The following is a 21,460-nucleotide window of genomic DNA, read 5'->3' on the forward strand; positions in this document are numbered from 1 at the left end:
CATTGGTATGTAGTACAACAGAATGTCACTAATTCATTAGCTTCAGAGAAAAAAAAAGTGCTTGATTCTATTCAACAAAAAAGTTCTGTTGATAAAAAAATATTTTCTGGACCTTCATGTACAGTAGAACCTCGTTCATACGTTTTGGAAAAAAACGGTGAGAAAAAGCGTACTGACTGGAAAAATGTACGATCCGAAGTAATTAAAAAATTTGACAGAGAACTATTGTTGACATCGACGTAATGCGAAGCGTCGCGCGGATCGTTGCGGCACGAGATGGCGACGCGCATCAAGCTGGTAGTGCTTCGGCTGCCCGAAACTCGTTTTATTGTTTTCCTATTGCATGGTGTTAAGCTTCTTAATTTTCCCATATATACTAATCAAACTCGTCAGTCTTATTGCTATCTTTGCACTGATTTCAAATATGTACTTAGTTTTGGTATAGCTCAATTAGTTCTTAAGGTAATTAACATTTAATTACCTTTGTTTGTGGCCTCAATTAAATATAAATGGAACAATAAAAAGTTATTTGTAAGGCATGTTTAGATAGCATAAGGAGTAAGGATTGAAGTATAGCAAACACTTTTTTAATGTGATCATTAATAGATACTTTACAGCCCACAAAATGTGGCAACCATGGGGCACAACTTGTAGCAAAATAATTAATTTCTGAAATGAAAGGTAAGAAATCTGCTTGCTATCTTTCACAGAGTACACATTAGACTTCATTCTGCAAAAAGAATTTCATTTCTAACTGTTCTAGGTGTTGAGATATCGAGGCCTCAATATTTCATGGAGCCAAATTTGAGAAAAATTGCAATAAACAAACAGCCAAAATTTAATGAAAATTGACAAATTTCTTGCGCATGTTTACACATGTACATTCCTAATAACCACCAGGAATGTAGTCTAATTGCCTGCTGCTGTTTAAATGTCTCTTCAGTGCCCCTTGAACACTGTCGGCCAAAGAATTACTCACTTCTTCATCACTTCGGCCGCACGAATTGCTGCAGGGGTCAAATTTTTTTTTTTTTTACATAGTGCTGCCACGTCTTGTTGCGGAGATCGCGGTTGGAAATGTTCATCACCGAAAAAATATCATTAAGTGCTGTCTGCTGGTGCCCAGTGCACTGCATAGCATGCGTAGCCAACATATTTACAACGAATAGGTTCACCGTGTGATCGCCGCTTACACGCGGCGAGCTCCACGGGGACGCGATGTCTCTGCAGTTGGAACATGAGAGCGTAAGTTTCACAGAGAGGCCGTATTCTTGCTCACCTTACTTGAACTCAGTGTTGCCACTATCACACGCTGTGCACTCTGCAGACCTTAAAAGCTGGTTTTGCAGATCCAAATTGATGATCGTGAATGCAGTCTCATCAAGCACTGTCGACCACGCTGCCGTCTCGGTTAAAACAATCCGATTTCCTCTTCATCGCTGCCATTGACGCAAGTTCCTGGAGTTTTTCCTCGGTTCGAATCCTGTTCTGCTCCACATCGGAAGGCTGCAGCATCACCGTGTCACGGTGGACGCAGACGCTGTTGGCTTCGCAAGCTGGCGCACATGCTGGACTCGCACTATTGTCGCCAACTTCCACTCGATGTAGCCTCTACATCGCCCTCGCCGCATCTTGGGGAAGTGCGACGACCTTTAACATACCAACCATCAATTTCTTACGTTTTTTTGCTGAATTTGTACAGCATATGAAACTTTCTCACTGACCCGGGCATTGTTGCCTTTCTCAGTGGCTGCACACAGTTCTTCAAAATGGCGTCTGAGCGTGACGGTGGCGTGCGGGCCGGCTCGCTTAGCAGACGACACCAGCCAGCTCCGCCAATCGGGTGGTGGTGCGCCAATCGGGTGGTACCTGCAACTGAGCGGCGGTGGCAGTTTCCCACCACCGCCGCTCAGTTGCAGGTAGGCAGCTCAGCTGCAGGAAGGCACACAGCTGCAGGAAGGCACACAGCTGCCGGAAGGCACACAGCTGCAGGAAGGCACACAGCTGCAGGAAGGCACACAGCTGCAGGAAGGCAGCTCTTTCAAACGAGACCGAGGTGGCGGCGATAGGCAGCGCGAAGCGGCAGCTGCGCGATGGGAAGAAAGGGCCATTTTGCGGTTCATTTTGGCTGGAATTCAGCCAGAACTCATTGCGCAAATTATTATTTCGCCTAAAATACTGATTGTAGGAACGAAATACTTGGCAGATCGGTCGAAAAATATTTCGAAAATAACACTTCCAAAATCTCTTTTTTCTAGATTTTTTTATTTTTAATATCTGTGTCCCCCCTTAAGAGGGTGGCAGGAAACCGAAACGAAATTGAGCTCGTGGGTGATGCCAAATGCCACCAAAGTGAAACATGATGCCCACAATGCACTGCCTATGGTGGGAAACGGCGGCATGTTTCGATTATCGCCTGCTAAAATCGTGCAGTACGCTACCAATGGCACTACACACCACGTGCTGTAAAACAGACAGGTGAAGATGCTTATGCAATAGGTTTGGCGGTGATGGTTGTGAATGCGGCGTGGGACGACCCGGGTGGAGATTTCCTGGTACCAGAATATGAAACTGCACGTGTCGTTTCCTTGTGAGACGGGCGGCTATATGCTGTTCTCAATTGCGCACGCCTTGCGACTTTTCTTGTTCATGGGATCCAGCGGCTGGAAAACGTATACGATCGCAGTCTGCAGCAAGGAACGGTAGCACCTTTCGGTTATCGCCTATTAAAAACGTCTGCTACGCTTCTGACGGCACTATGCGCTTCGAAACAGAAGGGCGGAGATGCTTATCGCAATAGGATTGGCGGTGATACCTGTGAAGGCCATGTGCGACGACCCAGGAGAGGATTTTCTGGCACCAAAATGAGAAACTGAGCGTGCGCCGGTGTTTTCATGTGAGACGGGCAAACGAGTATTGCAGCGAAGCTGCTGCTGCGGGCAGCTATATACTGTTCTCGATCGTGCACACCTCGCGCATTTTCTTGTTTACCCGGGATCTGGCGGCCAGAAAACGTATCATATGATCGCAGTTTGGCACCATACCAAATGTTGGTGCCGAAAAATCGTGTTTTTCGAGAACGTATGAACTGGTAAAAAATGAGCATAACCCTATTGAGCCATTTTTTTGTGTTCCCGGTTGCGAACGCTGGCACCGGAAAAACGTACATAATGGGAGCGTATCAACGAGGTTCTACTGTACTAGAACTTAGCTGTAGTTAGTGCTGGCACGCTAATTTGGTGTTCCGTTTAATAAGAGTAGACGATACTGTACATATTGATTTCTGTGTCCCTAGGATGCTGATAGTTTGCTACATTCTTGTTATGCAATGTTAGGGGACTCCCAAGCATGTGCAGCACCATATTTTCTTGCCCAAAATTTGTGAGAATTAAATTTTACGAAAAAATTTGATATGCAATACTATATTCTGCTTTCTTTTTTCTTCATTCGATTCAGCATTCTCATGCCCCTAGTAAAAACCGGGAAAAGACATTGTGAGCTACCACTATTGATAGAAAATCTTTCTAAGGTAGGCCAGAAATAGGAATTTTCAAGGGGTGATGACACGTGTCCATCGCATTCATTGTCCCCTAAGCTCCACCAATACAGATAATTCTGCTAAAGCTGTCCTTATTGGGGTCATCTAGAGGTCAGGCATGTGCACGCTGACTGGTCATGTTCGAATTATCTGGCCAATGCCGGTTTTAGGACCGAAATTACAAATGTTTAGGCCCTTAGAAATGTGTGGGCACCATCCGGGGTCTTCAGTCACGATTGAATTAACCGGAAAACTACCATACATCAACTTCATTCGCTTTAGATCTATTGTTACGTGCAGTTTACAGAATTATGATATCCTATTTTATTGCTTAGTTGCAGAGTTGTAAACTTGATACTTGACCTTTATTTTGAGATGTTCAAAAATTTGAAAAACACATTGACGGCATAAATTGAAAATCCTCTTGCTATAGTGACTACATGTTAACTTTCTTTTTTTGTCAGACTTCGTCAAAATCGGTGCATTGGCTGATGAGAGAAACAATTTCTTCGTTAGTGTGTTTTTATGTAGGCAGCTAGCCTCCAGAGTTAGAGCTTCCTAAGCATGTCAACAGATTTAGTTGCAAAACGCAGGATCATTGTTGATTGTGCTGTAGTCCAGATGCTGACATTTCAGTGTGCCCCCCCTCTTGCAGGCCATGGATCGTGCCCACCGGATTGGCCAAAAGAAAGTGGTCAATGTTTACCGACTGATCACCAGGGGCACCCTCGAAGAGAAGATCATGGGGTGAGTGGGAAGGCCTGCACTAGAGCAGGGATAGTGAGAAAGCTTCGTAAAGCCAGAAACTTCAGGGAGCCTGGTAGCTGGAAAAAGTGCTAGATTCGTTCGACTGTAAGGAGTCATGGTTACAAGGCATGGATGCATTTGGATGACACAAGAAAAGAAAGCATGCACACTAACACAGGGTGATTGGTGCAGTACTCGGCGATTCAAATGCGACAATCGGTCCACAGCACTTTTTTTGCCTCCTGGTGAGTGCTGGGAGTGAATCTGGGAGGCCAGATGCAGCCACTGTGACCACAATGCATCAGCTCGGGCGTCCCGAGCATCTACCGTATAATGCGGAATACAGTCGAACACGGATATATCGAACCCACATATATCGAATTATTGTCTGTATCGAACTCGTAAATTATCCCCTTGAAAATTCTGTGTTAAAGTATAGCGATCCGTACGTTTATATCGAACGATATTGTTACCCGCCATTGGATATATAGAACGCCGCGCGATCTCGGCACTCGCTGCACCCGCGAGCTCCGCGCCACCCACGAAATGCTCGGAAAATGTGAGAGCGAGAGGGAGGGAGGCTCGGACTGTACTCCCGCTGCGCACGCTCTCCGACTTGCGGAACTGCTTTTTTTTTTTTTTTCTCTCTCTCAATGTCTCTCATCCTTCCCCCGCCTAACCATAGTGATCGGCTCGGAAAAGAGGAAAGAGGGCGCCGGCAGCCTCCTCCTTTTGCCTTTTTTTTCTTGTTGCTTTTTCACGAGTTTTGCTCAGCCAACCACAGCTCGTGCTTTTCGTACGTCGCTGTCGCCCTCGGAGGTGACCGGTGACCATCGCGAGCGGTTTGTTGGCGGAGGCTACGCACGTGAATTCTTGTGTTTTGTGCGCGTTCTTGTGTTTCGTGTTCATTATTGTTTTGCGTGCGTCTCACGACACGTGTGACTGGATCGTGGTGAGCTGACGCGGAAGCAATGGCCACAGCAAGCACAAGCAGCGTCAAGAAGCGCAAGAACCTGGACTTTGCGACAAAGCTGAAAGCCATTCAGCGTGTTGAGGCGGGCGAGAAAAGTGCGACGGTGGCAGACGACTTCGGGATTCCTCGGAGCACTCTAAGCACCTTGTTAAAAAACAAGGCGGACATAAAGTCGAAAGCGGCGGAGCAACGAACGTCGGGAGCTTGTCGTGTGCGCGCTCCTGCCCACGAGAAAGTTGAAAAGGCCCTCTATGCGTGGTTTTTAGAGGTGCGGGCTAAAAACATTCCGGTGGATGGCCCAATGCTAATGGCTAAAGCTAAATGGTTTGCCGCTGCACTCGGTGATGACAACTTCGCCGACAATACAGGGTGGCTGCAGAGGTTTAAGAACCGCCATAAGATAGTTGGCAAAACCATTTCTGGGGAAAGCGGAGCCGTCATCAGCCAGGATATCCAGCAGTGGATTTCGAACGAATGGCCGGAAATTTGCGCGAAGTTTTCACCCGCGGAAATCTTCAACGCCGACGAGACCGGGTTGTTTTGGCAGATGCTGCCAAGCAAGACGCTCGACGTCCGGGGCAGCACGTGTCACGGGGGCAAGATGAGCAAAGTCCGCGTGAGCGTTCTGCTTGCTGCAAACATGGACGGCTCTCAAAAGCTCCAGCCCTTTGTGATCGGCAAAGCAAGGGCACCGCGCTGCTTCAAAAACTGTAAGCAGCTCCCCGTTCGCTACGCCTTCAATAAGAAGGCGTGGATGACGCGTCAGCTGTTTATAGAATGGCTGCAAGCGTGGGACGCCGAACTGGGCAAGTCGGGGCGTCACGCTTGCATTCTCGTCGATAATTGCTCGGCCCATCACACCACCTGCGAGCTCAAAAACATCGCGCTCAAGTTTCTGCCGGCAAACACGACAGCGAAGTTGCAGCCGCTCGACCAGGGCATCATTAAGTCGTTCAAAGTCGGCTACAGGAGGCGACTCATTGATAGGCTTTTGGTGAACCTCCGCATGGGCACCGAGCTTAAGGTTGACCTGCTGGGGGCCATTCAAATGATGACGGGCGCCTGGAGAGACGTGAAGCAGGATACCGTGGCCAACTGCTTCCGGAAGGCAGGCCTCGTGACGGCCAAACTTCCCGAAACCTGCGAAGACGGCGACAGCGACAACGAGTGCATGGACGACGCGTTTCGCGAGTTGTCGTCCCTTTTCCCGGCTGCCGTTCCAGCCGAAGTGTCTGCTGACGATTTTGTGAACGTTGACAGCAATGTTCAGGCTGTTGCGAGCCTCGCCGACGAGGACATTGTAGCTGCAGTCGCAGGGACCCAGGCCGACAGCTCGAGTGGCGACGAAGATCGTCCGGACGAGGGGGCGGCTACACGCTCGTACTCCGCCGCTGAAGTGGCGGCCGCGTTCAGCTTGATTCGCCGTTGTTGCGGCGACATGGAAGGAACCGGGCTTTCGCACCTGAACAGCCTCGATAAGATCGAGGCTGGCGTCTTCAATTTCATTTGCAAGGCGAAGAAGCAGACCAACATAAGCGATTTTTTTTCACGCAAATAAAGCATTACGTTGCGTCGTGTGTGCGGAAATAGTTGTCATTCTTGAATGCGCCGATCGGTAGGTCATCGTCCGCCACAGGTAGTCTCTGGGCCTGTATTTTTTTTATATCGAATTTTCAATATATCGAATTAATTCGTGATCCCCTTCGAGTTCGATATATCCGTGTTCGACTGTATAGGTCGAGGCGGAATATAGGTCGACCCCCTTTCATTGAAGCAAAGAAGTCAACATTAAAATTATGAGGCACAAAACTTCGTTTTATTTAGTGGTGCCGCCAGACTCGTCACCTGCTCATTCGTTTGAGCTGTCTGAACTCTCGTCCGAAGACGACTGCTTTTCACTGGCTGCGTCCCACAACATGTCATCCTCGGTGCCGTCCAAGGAGTTGCTAATGCAACACTTCTTGAATGCCCGCACCACCATATCGTCGGGCAGCGAGCGCCAAGCCTGCGACACCCATGTGGCCACAGTGGCGAGAGGCGGCCTGCGCATCCAGCCGGTTGGGGTCGTCGGGTTGTTTGACCAGCTTGTCCTCGTATGCCTCTGGCAGCTTCTGGCAGATTGATATGTGCTGTCGAAGTGCGAATCCCTTACGTCGCATGAAGCGACGAACCCAATAAATGGAGCCCTTGAATTGTTCCTTGGGCAGTCCGGATTCTCGGGCGATCTCAATAGCTTTGATGTGGATGAGTTCTGCTGTCACTGGCAAAGATCTGGCACGATGCTTGTGGACAAAATCCGCCACCGTCTTCGAGCTCCGGGTGCACCGCGCCATAGAATAAAGAACCGCGCGGCGCCCGCGAGTTGGGCCGCGTCGGTCACCAAGGAGGCGATAACGATGCGGATGCCGAAAGGTCTGCGCTCCTACACGTTGCCAGACGACTATTCATGTTGTGCCAAGGGCCGGTATATAAGTTGAAGGGTGAACTTTTAGTAATATTTTTTTGAAAAAACCTCGCCCTATATTCCGCACTATATGGTACAGACTGTGCACAAAAGCACTGGCCACCATGTGGGCCAGTTAACACGTTTGGGTCGCCAAATACTTTACATTCTTTTGCGTTTTTTGGGGGGACCGTTTCTCGCCCTCCAAGTACTATCGCAATGTTATCGCTTGGTGTGAGACATGCCTATGTGTATCCGGAATGCAGTTCAATTAATTCCTAATGTGACCTGAAGAAAGAAAGCACCTCCTGAAATATAAACAGACAAGTTCTGTATACAGAAGTTAAACTACCTTGTTTTCTCCTCCTCTCTGGCGTATTCCACAGCTGTTCTCTGCTAGCTGTCAAGGCAGTACTTTGTTCTCTCGACTGCTTGCTTGTTGTTGAGGATGATGATGGTCAGTTGCATTCAGCAAGTACTGCTGTGCTTGCAAAAACTTAGTTTCGACAATTTGTATTACTGGGCAGGTGACCTTCAAAGCGAGTGTACGAGGGGCTAGATCTCGGAGTGTACGAGTGAGTGGCTAGATCTCGGCAGCCGATTGCGGGGCTCTTCGGCCGGTCACTCGCTTTCCAGCGAGCAGTACAATATAAAAGGTTGGCGGTTTGAACGCCATCATCGGGAGGTTGTGGCTTCGTTTATATAGTGGCTGATTACAGATAGCAGGTCACGATGACGTTCTACTTCTTTAACCTTTCACTTTTCAGCTTAAGTGATGGACAAAGCGTAACTTCTTGGTTCTTTGTACATCCAACCTTGTGTTACTGATGCCCAGAAGTAATGGCAAGACCTTTGGCAAGGTTTATTATGTATGCGGACGATACGGTATTTTTTCTGCCGGTAACAATATTCATTTTCTTATAGAACAGTGTAACAGTACAATGAAATCCTTAGCCACCTTACCCGACTCGCTGCAATTCTTGCGTTCTTCCGAAAAGCTGGCCTTCAGCTGAACTCCACGAAGTGTCAATTCGGGCGCCGTCAGATTGCCGTGTTGGGACACCTCATTGACGCATCCGGTGGCCACCAGATCCGGAAAAAGTTCGCGCTGTAAACAGTTTCCCTGTGCCACGTTCTGCTTCTGACGTGCGCTGCTTCGTTGGCCTGTGTTCTTACTTTCGCTGTTTCATCAAAACCTTTGCCAACGTTGCTCGGCCCATCATCATCATCATCAGCCTGGTTACGCCCACTGCAGGGCAAAGGCCTCTCCCATACTTCTCCAACAACCCCGGTCATGTACTAGCTGTGGCCATGTCGTCCCTGCAAACTTCTTAATCTCATCCGCCCACCTAACTTTCTGCCACCCCCTGCTATGCTTCCCTTCCCTTGGAATTCAGTCCGTAACCCTTAATGACCATCGGTTATCTTCCCTCCTCATTACATGTCCTGCCCATGCCCATTTCTTTTTCATCATTTCAACTAAGATGTCATTAACTCGCGTTTGTTCCCTCACTCAATCTGCTCTTTTCTTATCCCTTAACGTTACACCATCATTCTTCTTTCCATAGCTCGTTGCATCGTCCTCGATTTAAGTACAGTCGAAACCCGCAATAACGAAATCGCTGGGGAAAGCAAAACATTTCGCTTTTGCGGGAATTTCGTTAGCACGAGAATGAGGCAGAAAAGACAGGGAAGGGAATTGGCTTGCAAAAAAAAAAAAATTATTGCCAAAAGTCAGTCGGCTTACTTTGCCGAGCCTTGCCTTGCAGCAATTTTACTGCTCTCGACTCGCACTGCAAGAAGTGGTCCATTGCCACGTCGTCGTCATGCTCACCGAAAAATGATCGAATTACATCGAAGGCATTCAACACATCCCACGGGTTCGCAGTCCTCTCTTGATTTGGTGTATGGTGGTCGTCGGCGTCGGCGGCACCTTGGCAAACGCTACTTATGATGACCTCATCAGTCATCTCTTCATGGACGACAACACCTTCATCCACATGAACGAACTCATCGATGCTAAGGCCATCTGGAACACCATCTGTCACGGCAGAAAGTTCATCCCATGCGTGGGCCAGCGATGGCGGTACTGCGCCGTCAGCACTGTCAACTAGTGCACCTTCAGGCGAATCTTCTTGCGATGCCACTGGATCAGCGCATGATGCTTGCCGAGTGGCAATGAAGCTGGCATGATTAAAACAATTAGCTATCACAACTGGCGACGTCGCAACCCATGCGGCGGCCATCATCTCAAGCGCCATGAACATGTCCACTACAGTGGGACGCTTCAACTGGAGGTTCAGCAGCAGACGCTGAATCAGCCTCTCCTTGTAGGCGCACTTGACGCTACGAATGACGCCTTGATCAAGCGGCTGCAGCACGGAAGTGCAGTTCGGTGGAAAAAAAGCCAAGCATACGTTTCCCAGTTCCACGTCATCGACATGATGGGCACTGCAATTGTCCAAAAAAAGGCAGACCGATCTGCCTGCCTTCCGCATGTCCGTATCGAAGGCCTCGAGCCAGCTGCCAAATATGGCCCGGGTCATCCATGCCTTCAGGTTCGCGGTGTACTGTACGGGCAGCCGACGATTTCCCTTGAAGCAGCGGGGCTTCTTACTTCTGCCGATTACAAGCAGTGGCCGTTTATCTGTGCCGTCCATGTTGGTGCACAACAAAATTGTTACACGCCGCTTGCTGTGTTTCCCCCCACGGCATTTCTGGCCTTTTGAGTCCAGGGTCTTCGATGGCAGCATCTCGTAGAATAAGGCCGTCTCATCTGCGCTGTAAATGTCCGAGGACTAGTACTGGTCCAATACTTCTTTGTTGGTCAGCAGCCACGACGACGTTGTCAAAGGCTCGATGGCTGCTGACTCCCCGGAAATGACTTTGGCCCACTATGTCGTGGCGGACTTTGAAACGGCTCAGCCAGCCAGGGCTAGCCTTAAAATCAGCGTGCCTGAGAACGCATGCGAAGTCCAGCGCTTCCTGCTGAAGAACTCTGCCAGACAGCGGCACTTTGTTGGCACGCTGTTCACAAAACCATGCAAACACCGCCTTGTCAACGTCTGGAAAAGCCGCAGCGCTCACCGTTTTGTTTTTCGCACTCACACCATTTCTGAGCGCGCCGAGAATGGAGGCCTTGTTTTTCAGAATCGTCGATATCGAACTGCACACAATTCCAAATTCTTCGGCGATATCCATTTTCTTCCTGCCCTTTTCAGCTTGGGCAATAATTGCAGCCTTATCCTGCAGTGCCATAAATTACCTCTTTTTGGCTGGAGGCGGCATCTTAGCAGGCTGTCAAAGCAAATGGTCCGATTGGCACAGAGACCTACAATTGACGCACTCTAGCACCAACGACACTGAGCACACGACCATGTACAGTCGCCGACCGTTTATTAGGACCTCACGGGGACTGCGGAAATGTCCGAATAAACAGGTGTCCGAAAAAGCAGATTAAGAAAAAAAAAATGAAATCCTTTATTTCCATGCACTTAATCGGGCTCGGCAATAGGCTTAAAGAAATCGTGAATGCGCCGTTGCACGCTGTTCCGTTTACACGCAATCAGATAAGCCCTAATCTCGGAGAGGGTCGTACGGTCACTATAGGCGGCTGAAAGCAGAGTCACTGCTTGTGCACGCTCCGCATGTGACGGCAGCGTAACGCATAATGCGTCATCTTCCGACTCGGAGTCATCGTCCGGCGGTGCAGCAGAAACCTGACGAATGATCTCGCCGTTGTTGAGTTCTGCGCATGTCAGTACAGCAGTGTCGGCACCTGTGAAACTGTCAAATGAGACGATGTCTGGAATCGCAATGCAACCACTGCGCAGGTCTCGGCAGAACATTTTCCGCATCAGTAGGGAGCACATCGGAAGGTGACAAATCCTAGGCCTTCCGGCACCTGCTTGCCGGCATTCCCCAGCGCAGTCTGCGCGGGCACTGTCGGCGCCATTAGACACTTGACGCGATGTTTCCGTACGCCGCGTTGGTTCACCGAAACCTCGACACAGCACACAAAGCAAACACCACCGTGCTGACACCAGTCGCACAAACGAAAAAGGTGGCCTGGTGGCCTGCTCGCAGTGTCGTGCGCGAAACAAACAAATCAGCTGCTGGATTGTCTTGACATGGCTTACAAAGCTGAAACCGCAACTGCTGTACGGCCACTCTATCGAACCAGACAGAAACGATGATGATGAGCGGAGATTTCCAGTAGCGCCACTTCGTGGGGCAGCAAGGAGGCTCCGTTCAATACAAAAATCGCGTTCAGCAAGTCGAACTATGCGCCGGTCATAATCGGTGCATGATGCTCTCGATTGAGTTGGCTCAAGGACTGTCTGAAAAATCAGACGAGAGGTTGCAACGTGTCCGAACTTTCGGCAGTTATACATTACATGGTCTATGGGGGGAATGGCGGTGCCGTGAAGCTGACCGAATAATCGGGCATGTCCGAATTTTTGGAGTCCGGAAAATCGGTCGACGACTGTAGTAGATGTCGATTTGGCTGCCACGCACGCAGGCGTTTCGCTCCGCATTTAGCACAAGCTGTAATGGCACACAGGATTAAATAAAATGTGCTCACTGTGAGGTCGCCTACGATTCTTGTCTTTTTTTATTTGTGTCATTTAAATGCTAATTGCATTTTTGGCCCGGACACTGCGCAGTCACCCGTTGCGACGGGCGAACGACCACCATCATCATCATCGCTGTCGTCTGTCACGAGAGGTGGTGCGAGGCTTTTTTTTATTGTAAACAATGATGGCGGCGGCCACGCAAATGTGCTGTGGCGGTAGTTATTGCAATTTAAGCGCACAACGAATGCATTTGAGCAGTTTCCGGACACAACTAGTGTTACATGAGTAGATTATTTGCGGACTGTCGTTTCAGAAAATTTCGTTGATGAGGGATTGCTATAGAAAAAAGTTTCCTTGTCGCGAGATAGGAAATGCATTGACTCCTATGGCTGTTCACCGGGGATCCGAAAATATTTTGTTGCAGCGAGAATTTCGTTCCCTCGGAATTTCGTTACCGCGGATTTCGACTGTAGAACCCTTTTCGTAAGCCTCCAGGTTTCTGCCCCGTAGGTGAGTACTGGTAAGACGCAGCTATTATACACTTTTCTCTTGAGGGATAATGGCAACGTGCTGTTCATGATCTGAGAATGCCTGTCAAACGCACCCCAGCGGATTCTTATTCTTCTGATTATTTCCGTCTCATGATCCGGATCCGCCGTCACTACCTGCCCTAAGTAGATGTATTCCCTTACCACTTCCAGTGCCTCGCTACCTATCGTAAACTGCTTTTCTCTTCCGAGACTGTTAAACATTACTTTAGTTTTCTGCAGATTAATTTTTAGACCCACCCTTCTGCTTTGCCTCTCCAGATCAGTGAGCATGCATTGCAGTTGGTCCCCCGAGTTACTAAGCAAGGCAATATCATCAGCGAATCGCAAGTAACTAAGGTATTCTCCATTAACTCTTATCCCCAATTCTTCCCAATCCAGGTCTCTCTCTGAATACCTCCTGTAAACACGCTGTGAATAGCATTAGAGAGATCGTATGTCCCTGCCTGACGCCTTTCTTTATTGGGATTTTGTTGCTTTCTTTGTGGAGGACTACGGCGGCCAGGGAGCCGCTATAATCTTTCAGTATTTTTACATACGGCTCGTCTACACCCTGATTCCGCAATGCCTCCACGACTGCTGAGGTTTCGACTGAATCAAACGCTTTCTCGTAATCAATGAAAGCTATATATAAGGGTTGGTTATATTCTGCACATTTCTCTATCACTTGATTGATAGTGTGAATATGGTCTATTGTTGAGTAGCCTTTACGGAATCCTGCCTGGTCCTTTGGTTGACAGAAGTCTAAGGTGTTCCTGATTCTATTTGCGATTACCTTAGTAAATACTTTGTAGGCAACTGACAGTAAGCTGATCGGTCTATAATTTTTCAAGTCTTTGGCGTACCCTTTCTTATGGATTAGGATTATGTTAGCGTTCTTCAAGATTCTGGTACGCTCGAGGTCATGAGGCATTGCATATACAGGGTGGCCAGTTTCTGTAAAACAATCTGCCCACCATCCTTCAACAAATCTGCTGTTACCTGATCCTCCCCAGCTGCCTTCCCCTTTTGCATAGCTCCCAAGGCTTTCTTTATTTCTTCCGGCGTTACTTGTGGGATTTCGAATTCCTCTAGACTATTCTCTCTTCCATTATCGTCGTGGGTGCCACTGGTACTGTATAAATCTCTGTAGAACTCCTCAGCCACTTGAACTATCTCATCCATATTAGTAATGATATTGCCGGCTTTGTCTCTTAATGCCTACATCTCATTCTTGCCAATTCTTAGTTTCTTCTTCACTGCTTTTAGGCTTCCTCCGTTCCTGAGAGCATGTTCAATTCTATCCATATTATACTTCCTTATGTCAGCTGTCTTACGCTTGTTGATTAACATCGAAAGTTCTGCCAGTTCTATTCTAGCTGTAGGGTTAGAGGCTTTCATACATTGGCGTTTCTTGATCAGATCTTTCGTCTCCTGCAACAGCTTACTGGTATCCTGTCTAACGGAGTTACCACCGACTTCTATTGCACTCTCCTTAATGATGCCCACAAGATTGTCGTTCATTGCTTCAACACTAAGGTCCTCTTCCTGAGTTAAAGCCGAATACCTGTTCTGTAGCTTGATCTGGAATTCCTCTATTTTCCCTCTTACCGCTAACTCATTGATCGGCTTCTTATGTACTAGTTTCTTCCGTTCCCTCCTCAAGTCTAGGCTAATTCGAGTTCTTACCATCTTATGGTCACTGCAGCGCACCTTGCTAAGCACGTCCACATCTTGTATGATGCCAGGGTTAGCGCAGAGTATGAAGTCTATTTCATTTCTAGTCTCGCCGTTCGGGCTCCTCCACGTCCACTTTCGGCTATCCCGCTTGCGGAAGAAGGTATTCATTATCCGCATATTATTCTGTTCCGCAAACTCTACTAATAACTCTCCCCTGCTATTCCTAGTGCCTATGCCATATTACCCCACTGCCTTGTCTCCAGCCTGCTTCTTGCCTACCTTGGCATTGAAGTCGCCCATCAGTGTAGTGTGTTTTGTTTTTGCTCTACCCATCGCCGATTCCACATCTTCATAGAACCAGATCTTCTAAAGAACACGCCATTCTCATGGGGCCCAGAGCAGGCTCACGCGTTCGCCACTCTCATCAGGTTTCTGACCACCCCTCCCATACTTGCCCACTTTGATCCATCTGCGCCAACCGAAGTGCACCGACCATGTTGGACCAGGAGGCCCTTTGCATTCCTGATGTAGTTTGGGAGTCGACTCTTGCAAGTAACGAACGGTCGCAGTTCGCACGAGCCATACATGTGTGCAGCAAGCAAAACTGAAACGCGCGACCTGCTCATTTTTCTTCTGTGGCACGTACTGCCCTGTTGATCTGATGTATTGTTTGATGGTATCTGGCAAAAGTGCCCCATTCCAAGTTCATTGGCATTAACCATATTTCTAACTGCGCTAGAAGTGATGGGATTTTCATTAGGAGAAGTGCACTTGAAGGGGCAGGGCAGAGCTCATAGTTCGATGTTAGGGGTGTGCAAGTACTCAAATAACACCGAATCGAACTGAATAGTGAACATTCAAATAACTCGATGTGCGAATCGAATATCTACTATTCAATTCTTCTAATATTCTGTATTGTCATATTGTAAGAACATTTACTTGGTTTTTACATAAAGCAATTTGTAATATCTTGTTCAATATATTAAGGTTCGACCGTATTTCTTGAATGGCAGTATGTTTACAGGCACCCTAAAATGTTCTAGCAATAAAACCTGTTGTGTCGCACATCGCAGGCTGCAGAAGTTCAAGCTGACCATTGCCAACACGGTGATCACGCAAGAGAACAGCAGCCTGAACACCATGGGCACCGACCAGCTGCTTGACTTGTTCACGCTCGACTCGGACGGTGCCAAGGCGGACACAATGCTGGACACTGCGCAGAACTCCTCCGCGGGCCCATCGCGTGTCGGCATGAGAGGGGTGCTGGAAAGCCTCCCCGAGCTGTGGGACTCCTCCAAGTACGACTCCGAGTACGACCTGGGAAACTTCCTCAGCACACTGAAGCCTAAGTGATGGAAGGTGTGACACCTGTGTAGATTCAGTTGTTGTACAGTAATTGCTGCTAATGACAGTCGTGGGTAGTTGGGGGGGTCTCTCGACGGACAGATTCGCGGGTGGCCGTGGCTCAACCATTTTCAGGCTCCATTGTGGCCCAGTTTGCTGCACATCGCTGTCGACCAAGTCAGCAGTGTAGTGGCAACGCATATTATTCATCGGTAGATTATGATGGCCATGTTGCAACACAGACAAAACAAAGTGAATTGTCTTTTATGGCTTCGTCAAGATCCTGTGGTGTTTACAGTTTTGGTTGACTATCTGTTGTGACTTGACAGTGGTCTTTTTGGCGACACATATTGATCTGGGCAGCAATGGAAGACAGCCTGTCGTGACTTTGTTGCGAACGTGTGTGAACTTGTGACACAGGACGTGGTAAGTAGGAGTGCATTCAATCTTGTGACTATGATGGTGGTCATTGGGCAATAAGTGCTGTGCGGAGAGCTGGGGTTGCCATGTCCATCTAAGCAAGGCTTTGTGAGAGAGTAGTGAGCTTTAGCACCTGTCTGTTCCGGGTTGTGGGAAGGCAGACATTTTCCCAGCTAAGTTGGTGTTTTGGATGACCATTTCTGGCAATAAATGGAAAGATGGGATGTCGGTGCAAGAGGACAGGGTGCATTTGTGGTCATCGTCAAATTGTGACATTGCATTCCGTGGGACAGATGTTTAACACAGACTTCTTTAAGATTGTGGTCACTTGCTGCATGAACTGTGGGGACATTCAAAATGTGCTTAGTTTTCTTATTGCCACCAGAATGATGGTACCCTTTGTAATTAACAATACCGATTGCCACTGTGTGTGTGCATTAAGGGGTGCACCTAGAGCTGTTTTTACGTGTCCTAATGCGCCTCTGTTGTGGTGCGTACGACTGAGTGCTGGCGATTGTCGTACTTGCGCAAAAATGCCAGCAGTGCCAAGTGTCAAGTCGATGCATGGAGGAAGAAAAAAAACTGAGGAGGGACCCTAACGTCACTCTTCGTGAAGCTAAAGTGACGCCAGAAGTCGGTGCTACTCCGCCATTGCGTCAGGCCAGGTTCTCCTCTCTTTACATTTCTTGCCTTCGCGCTACCATAGGCAAAAACACGCAAAGCTGCGCACCATAGCGATTTGACCAACGGTCCAATCGCGGTGTATTCCATTGCGATAAAACCTATGCCGAGCCCATCTGCAGTTTATCAGAACAAACACGCATGCCGGTCGTGGCTTCGTCGGAATCATTTTGCTTTGCTGAACACGTTTCGGGTGGCCACTCACAGTGAAGGTGGGACAAACCAGAGCGCACCGACGAACAGTCTGGCAGAGAAGAATGTTGTTACATGTTTAAATACACCAACTTTGGCCTGAGGTAGCTCTCGCGGTAAGTGAAACTTCACGGAAACAAAGTACTGCGGTGCCGAACAGTAAATTAGTATGCGTGTGACTAGCATGTTGACTGGGTCTATGTACGTGCAGGCGTACACTCTTCTGCCAAGCCTTGTTCACTCTTGCACCACATCCGCGAACGTTTACTTCCCTGGGCCCCTCGAGCATGCAGATAAGATTGCTGCAGTAAAGGGGTTTTGTCCCTTTATTACTCACAGCAGCCGCATAATTTCCATCCTTCCACGTGGTTGTTTTACGTGCCACAAACGCATCGTCCGCTGTCAAAAGCAGGAACACTGCACAGCTGTCACTGACGTGCAAGGTGTTTATCGTGCATAATCTGAAGCACAGCAGTTTCAGTCTCTGAGGACACATTAGCATGAATCCACCGAAGACAGGGAAAATATCCCCACGTCGTCTTTCGTCCATGGTGTGGTTAACGGTGTTGCGTATGCGCTCGTTTCACACTTTTTGCTTCTTCCAGTCCCACCTGGCCACAACAGCTGGGAGAGCACAATCTGCATAACGCAGTGCAGTACAAAACACGGAGACTAATGAAATCTAGCAAACACGACACCTTTGCCACTGTACTAAACCCATGGAACAACCTGTGTGAGCGCACACGACCATAACAAAGCCCCCATTGTGACCCAAGAACATGGCCGCCACAGGGAAAGAAAGAAAAAAAAAAAGCAATGAAAAGGAGAAAATACGCATCAATTCCTCCACACTTTTCTCCTAGCGTGCGGAGGTGGTAGGGTCTCTCCTCAGTTTTTCCCTTCCTTCATGTATCAGTGTGAAAACGAGCCCATTCGGCACTTTCCTATCTCTTGTCGAATATGCATGTGTGGTCACCCGGTAGGTTTGTGGCATGACTTTGCCATGTTGTGGAGCTGTGGTGCCAGTTGGCTTGTAACACTTTGTAACCAACTAGAACAGTGTTCTCCTCCAGTTCACCGAGGTTAGTGTGTGGAAAGCTTTGTCAGTGGTTCACCTCTGTGCATTGCCACGGTAATGTGTCTTTGGGGCTGCATTTCGCCAGAGCCACGGCGAAATGCAGCCACGGCGTAATGCAGACACACATGTAGCCACTTGGGATGCCAAAGGTATTTTACTGCCAAGAAGCTTGTGCCTAAACTTAACTGAAGTTATGCTTAAACTTGGAAGCTTGAGCGCATTAGTGGTTACATGTGTGCATGTTCAGATGATAATTCTGGATCAGTTGTTGCATAGTGGTGACTGGGCTGTTTGTCACAAGGTGAGATCTGAATTGTCTGTCACAAGGTTAGGTTTTTGGATAGCTTGACCTCTGTACTTGCTTTATCTGAAGAACTAAGGTTCTTATAGCAGAAACTATCTGTGCAGGCAAGCACTGCAAGTTGCTCGAGTCTCGCACAGAGCCAAGGCTTTCGTTTTTAAAAATTGCAGTAGGTATAAGGGTGAAAGGTAACAATTCGAATCTTAATGTTTTTCATTGTAAATCTTCATTGTCTAACAAAGTCAACTTGTAGTAAATCCTGTTCCAAAGTGTATGCGAGTGCTCGCAAATAGCTTTATAATGTATTAAGTTATGTATTTATTTCAGTAGCTTTCTTGAAACAGATGTGCTTGTTTATTTCTTCTCTTCCATCTTAAGCTACCTGCAGTGTAACTTATGTTCAACATTTTGAGGGCTCTGTGAACTGCCATATCATATTCAAAGGAGTAAAAACAAAGAAGACGGCACACATAGTAATATGAAGATCTGCACCGAGAGGAGGCCCTCCTCCTCATCTGGGTAGCAGTGTGCACCACCCGAGCTCATTTCGCCGACCGGTGATGGACCTAGAAATGGAAAGAAAAAGAACATTGGTAAAGTTGATGCGCATTTCTCTCTGGCTCTGTGGGATGGGGTGTTTGTTCTCTCAGCAAAGCCTTTGTCTGCCAAGATTGCCAAAAAGGCTGGCAGTGAGTTCAACCATGTATACTCATTTTCGTATGTGGTGTTATCGTTCGTGGTTGTCGAGTCCGTTCATGTGCCACGCCATATTACCTGTATTGTCTTCTTGGCCTGTGTTCTCCCGCATGCAGTCTGTGCCACATCTTGTGTGTAACGTTTTGCCGTCCGTGAGTGTTCTTTCATAAGCCATAAGGGCACTCGCGGTGGTCTCTTCTTTGTTGAATGGAAATTGGTCACACTTTAGAAACGCGATGCATTGTGCCCCTTAGTGATGTGCAAGGCATCGTTTCTGTCTTGCCTGTGTGAAGCTACGAGGACGATTTGTCCGGCATTTGTGCTTTTTTCCTCTAGGAAAGTGCAGTACATGAGAGGGGAAGGGGGCATTGCCAATGCATGTGTGCATGGTGAGCAAGTTCATTGCCAGCACATGCAAGTTCGTGGGTGGAAGTATACTTTTGATGATGTCCATTTCACTGTGATTTTTGTCTTTGCAGTCTAAATGAAATGTCATTCACAATGATTGTGTGTGTGTGTGTGTTTGTGTATTCATTTGAAAGGCATCGACAGAGCTCAGTACTCTGCGTATTGGGAGAACTCTTGCTTATCCCCGAGAGGCGTTCACTCGGTGGCAAAATTGTCAGCACAAACCAACCGTGGCTCGTACAACTCCTTGGAAATAAATGTGCTCCTTGAACTCATTGAAAACTTGGGATTGAGGATTACTTTTGCGAAATCAGAGTGACTAAACCTCGCATTGGAGCCATGGCACAGATATCAGGAAACAATTGGTGGTGTGTGAATACTCTTATCAATGAACCGAATAATTCGATTCGCAAACCAACTATCTGCTATTTGGTTTTTCCCTATATTCGATATGGGGTCCCTCGGGCTCGATGCCACCCAAGCTAGCATTTCACTTCGTTTTCGGCGCAAAAATGAGTGCCGTTGATGGGCCGTCCTGACTGATGCGGTAGAGGGCTTTGTCACCACGAGCGCTTCACAATGTCGGCCTGATGTGGGGGATCGCACGCGCCACGGTACCCAAATGCCACAGAACAACACCTCTGTGGGTACAAACTTTGTCCATAGGCAAGCATACTTGGGTCATTCCATGCCAACTGTCCCAACCGTGGTGCTCGAGAAAAATGATTTCTCTAAAAAAATTATGCAAAAATTACGCATTTATTACTTGAAGAGCATTCCCACAAAATATTTTTAATGGAAAAAAATTTTTGGCCATGTGAGTGCCATTTGACTTTCACAAAATGATGGAAAACCAGGTGCAAAAAACAAATTCACCAAAGATCTACCGTGTTGCGCATTATTTCAAAATTTGGGGTTTTGCATTGTCTGAACATTGTTCTTTAATAATAAAACAGTTTCACAAAATAACTTCATATTTTTTTACTTCCTAGCACCGAGGTGAAAGTGCGCAAATTTAGCGTTCTTGCAAAATTTTTCACAAAGAAAGGTCGGGGAGAAAACCTGGAATTGCTTTTATAGAACTGTCCCTAAAAGGCTCTATCTTCTAAAATTTGATTTTCGCCTATGTGGATGAAAGCTCAAAATGAAAGCCTGAATTTGGCAAAAATGCTACGTTGGCCTATCTTTAGGGATTAGTAACACACTAAGGTGGTCCATGAATATATAAGCAGAAAAGTGGATATCATTAAGAAGAATAGCAATCTTCGCCACAGAAATTTCAAAGTAATTTGCGTTTTCATCGAGAAAATATATATTTTTAATTTGAGTCTCACCATTGTCGGCGTTCGTGTTGTCCACTTCTCTACTCTTGTGTCCTGTCTGCACGCCTCACTTCTTTTTTGCATAATCACCATTGCATTACTTTGGTTTGTGCTTCCACTACACATGATAGCATGTTGGCGGGAAATACAAACCAGGGTGGTGCACATGGTGGTCTGTGTGGTGAGGAATAAAAGCCGAGATCACCAGAAGTTCGTAAGAATTTTAATCTTGAAGGTATGCTTACTGAAGGTAGATTGACATTACACACTTTCATGCTACTGGAAATATATGCAGCCGCCTACGTGTTAAGTGGTGATCGGCTGTACATCTACAGAGAGGAATGTCGACTTTATCCGCCACCGCACGGCTCCCTTGCGTGTGCGCAGGCCACAACTCTGAGGCAGGCGCAAACCCATAGCGTTTGAATCCCCAGGCACCTAGCTGCCATCATCAAAGACGATAATGTATCAAAATGCACATATTGTGGCCTGGCTGAGGCGAGCCAGGACCATATTTTACATGGGAATGCCTC

The 21,460-nt window shown here is 47.6% G+C and overlaps 1 protein-coding gene across 2 annotated transcripts in view; it reads left to right on the plus strand.

The window, feature by feature from the left end:
- Positions 1–19,703, plus strand: part of Hel89B (histone acetyltransferase 1) — a 392,774-nt gene extending 373,071 nt beyond the window's left edge. For both annotated transcript variants that reach the window (XM_075703080.1, XM_075703081.1), the window contains exons 38-39: positions 4,194–4,285; positions 15,559–19,703. In XM_075703080.1, coding sequence (XP_075559195.1) covers positions 4,194–4,285; positions 15,559–15,838 — 372 coding nt within the window. In that variant the 3' untranslated portion in view covers positions 15,839–19,703. The remainder of the gene's footprint in view (positions 1–4,193; positions 4,286–15,558) is intronic.
- The last annotated feature ends 1,757 nt before the right edge of the window (positions 19,704–21,460 follow it).

This window comes from Dermacentor variabilis, chromosome 8 (genome assembly GCF_050947875.1).
Source record: "Dermacentor variabilis isolate Ectoservices chromosome 8, ASM5094787v1, whole genome shotgun sequence".
NCBI lineage: Eukaryota > Metazoa > Arthropoda > Arachnida > Ixodida > Ixodidae > Dermacentor > Dermacentor variabilis.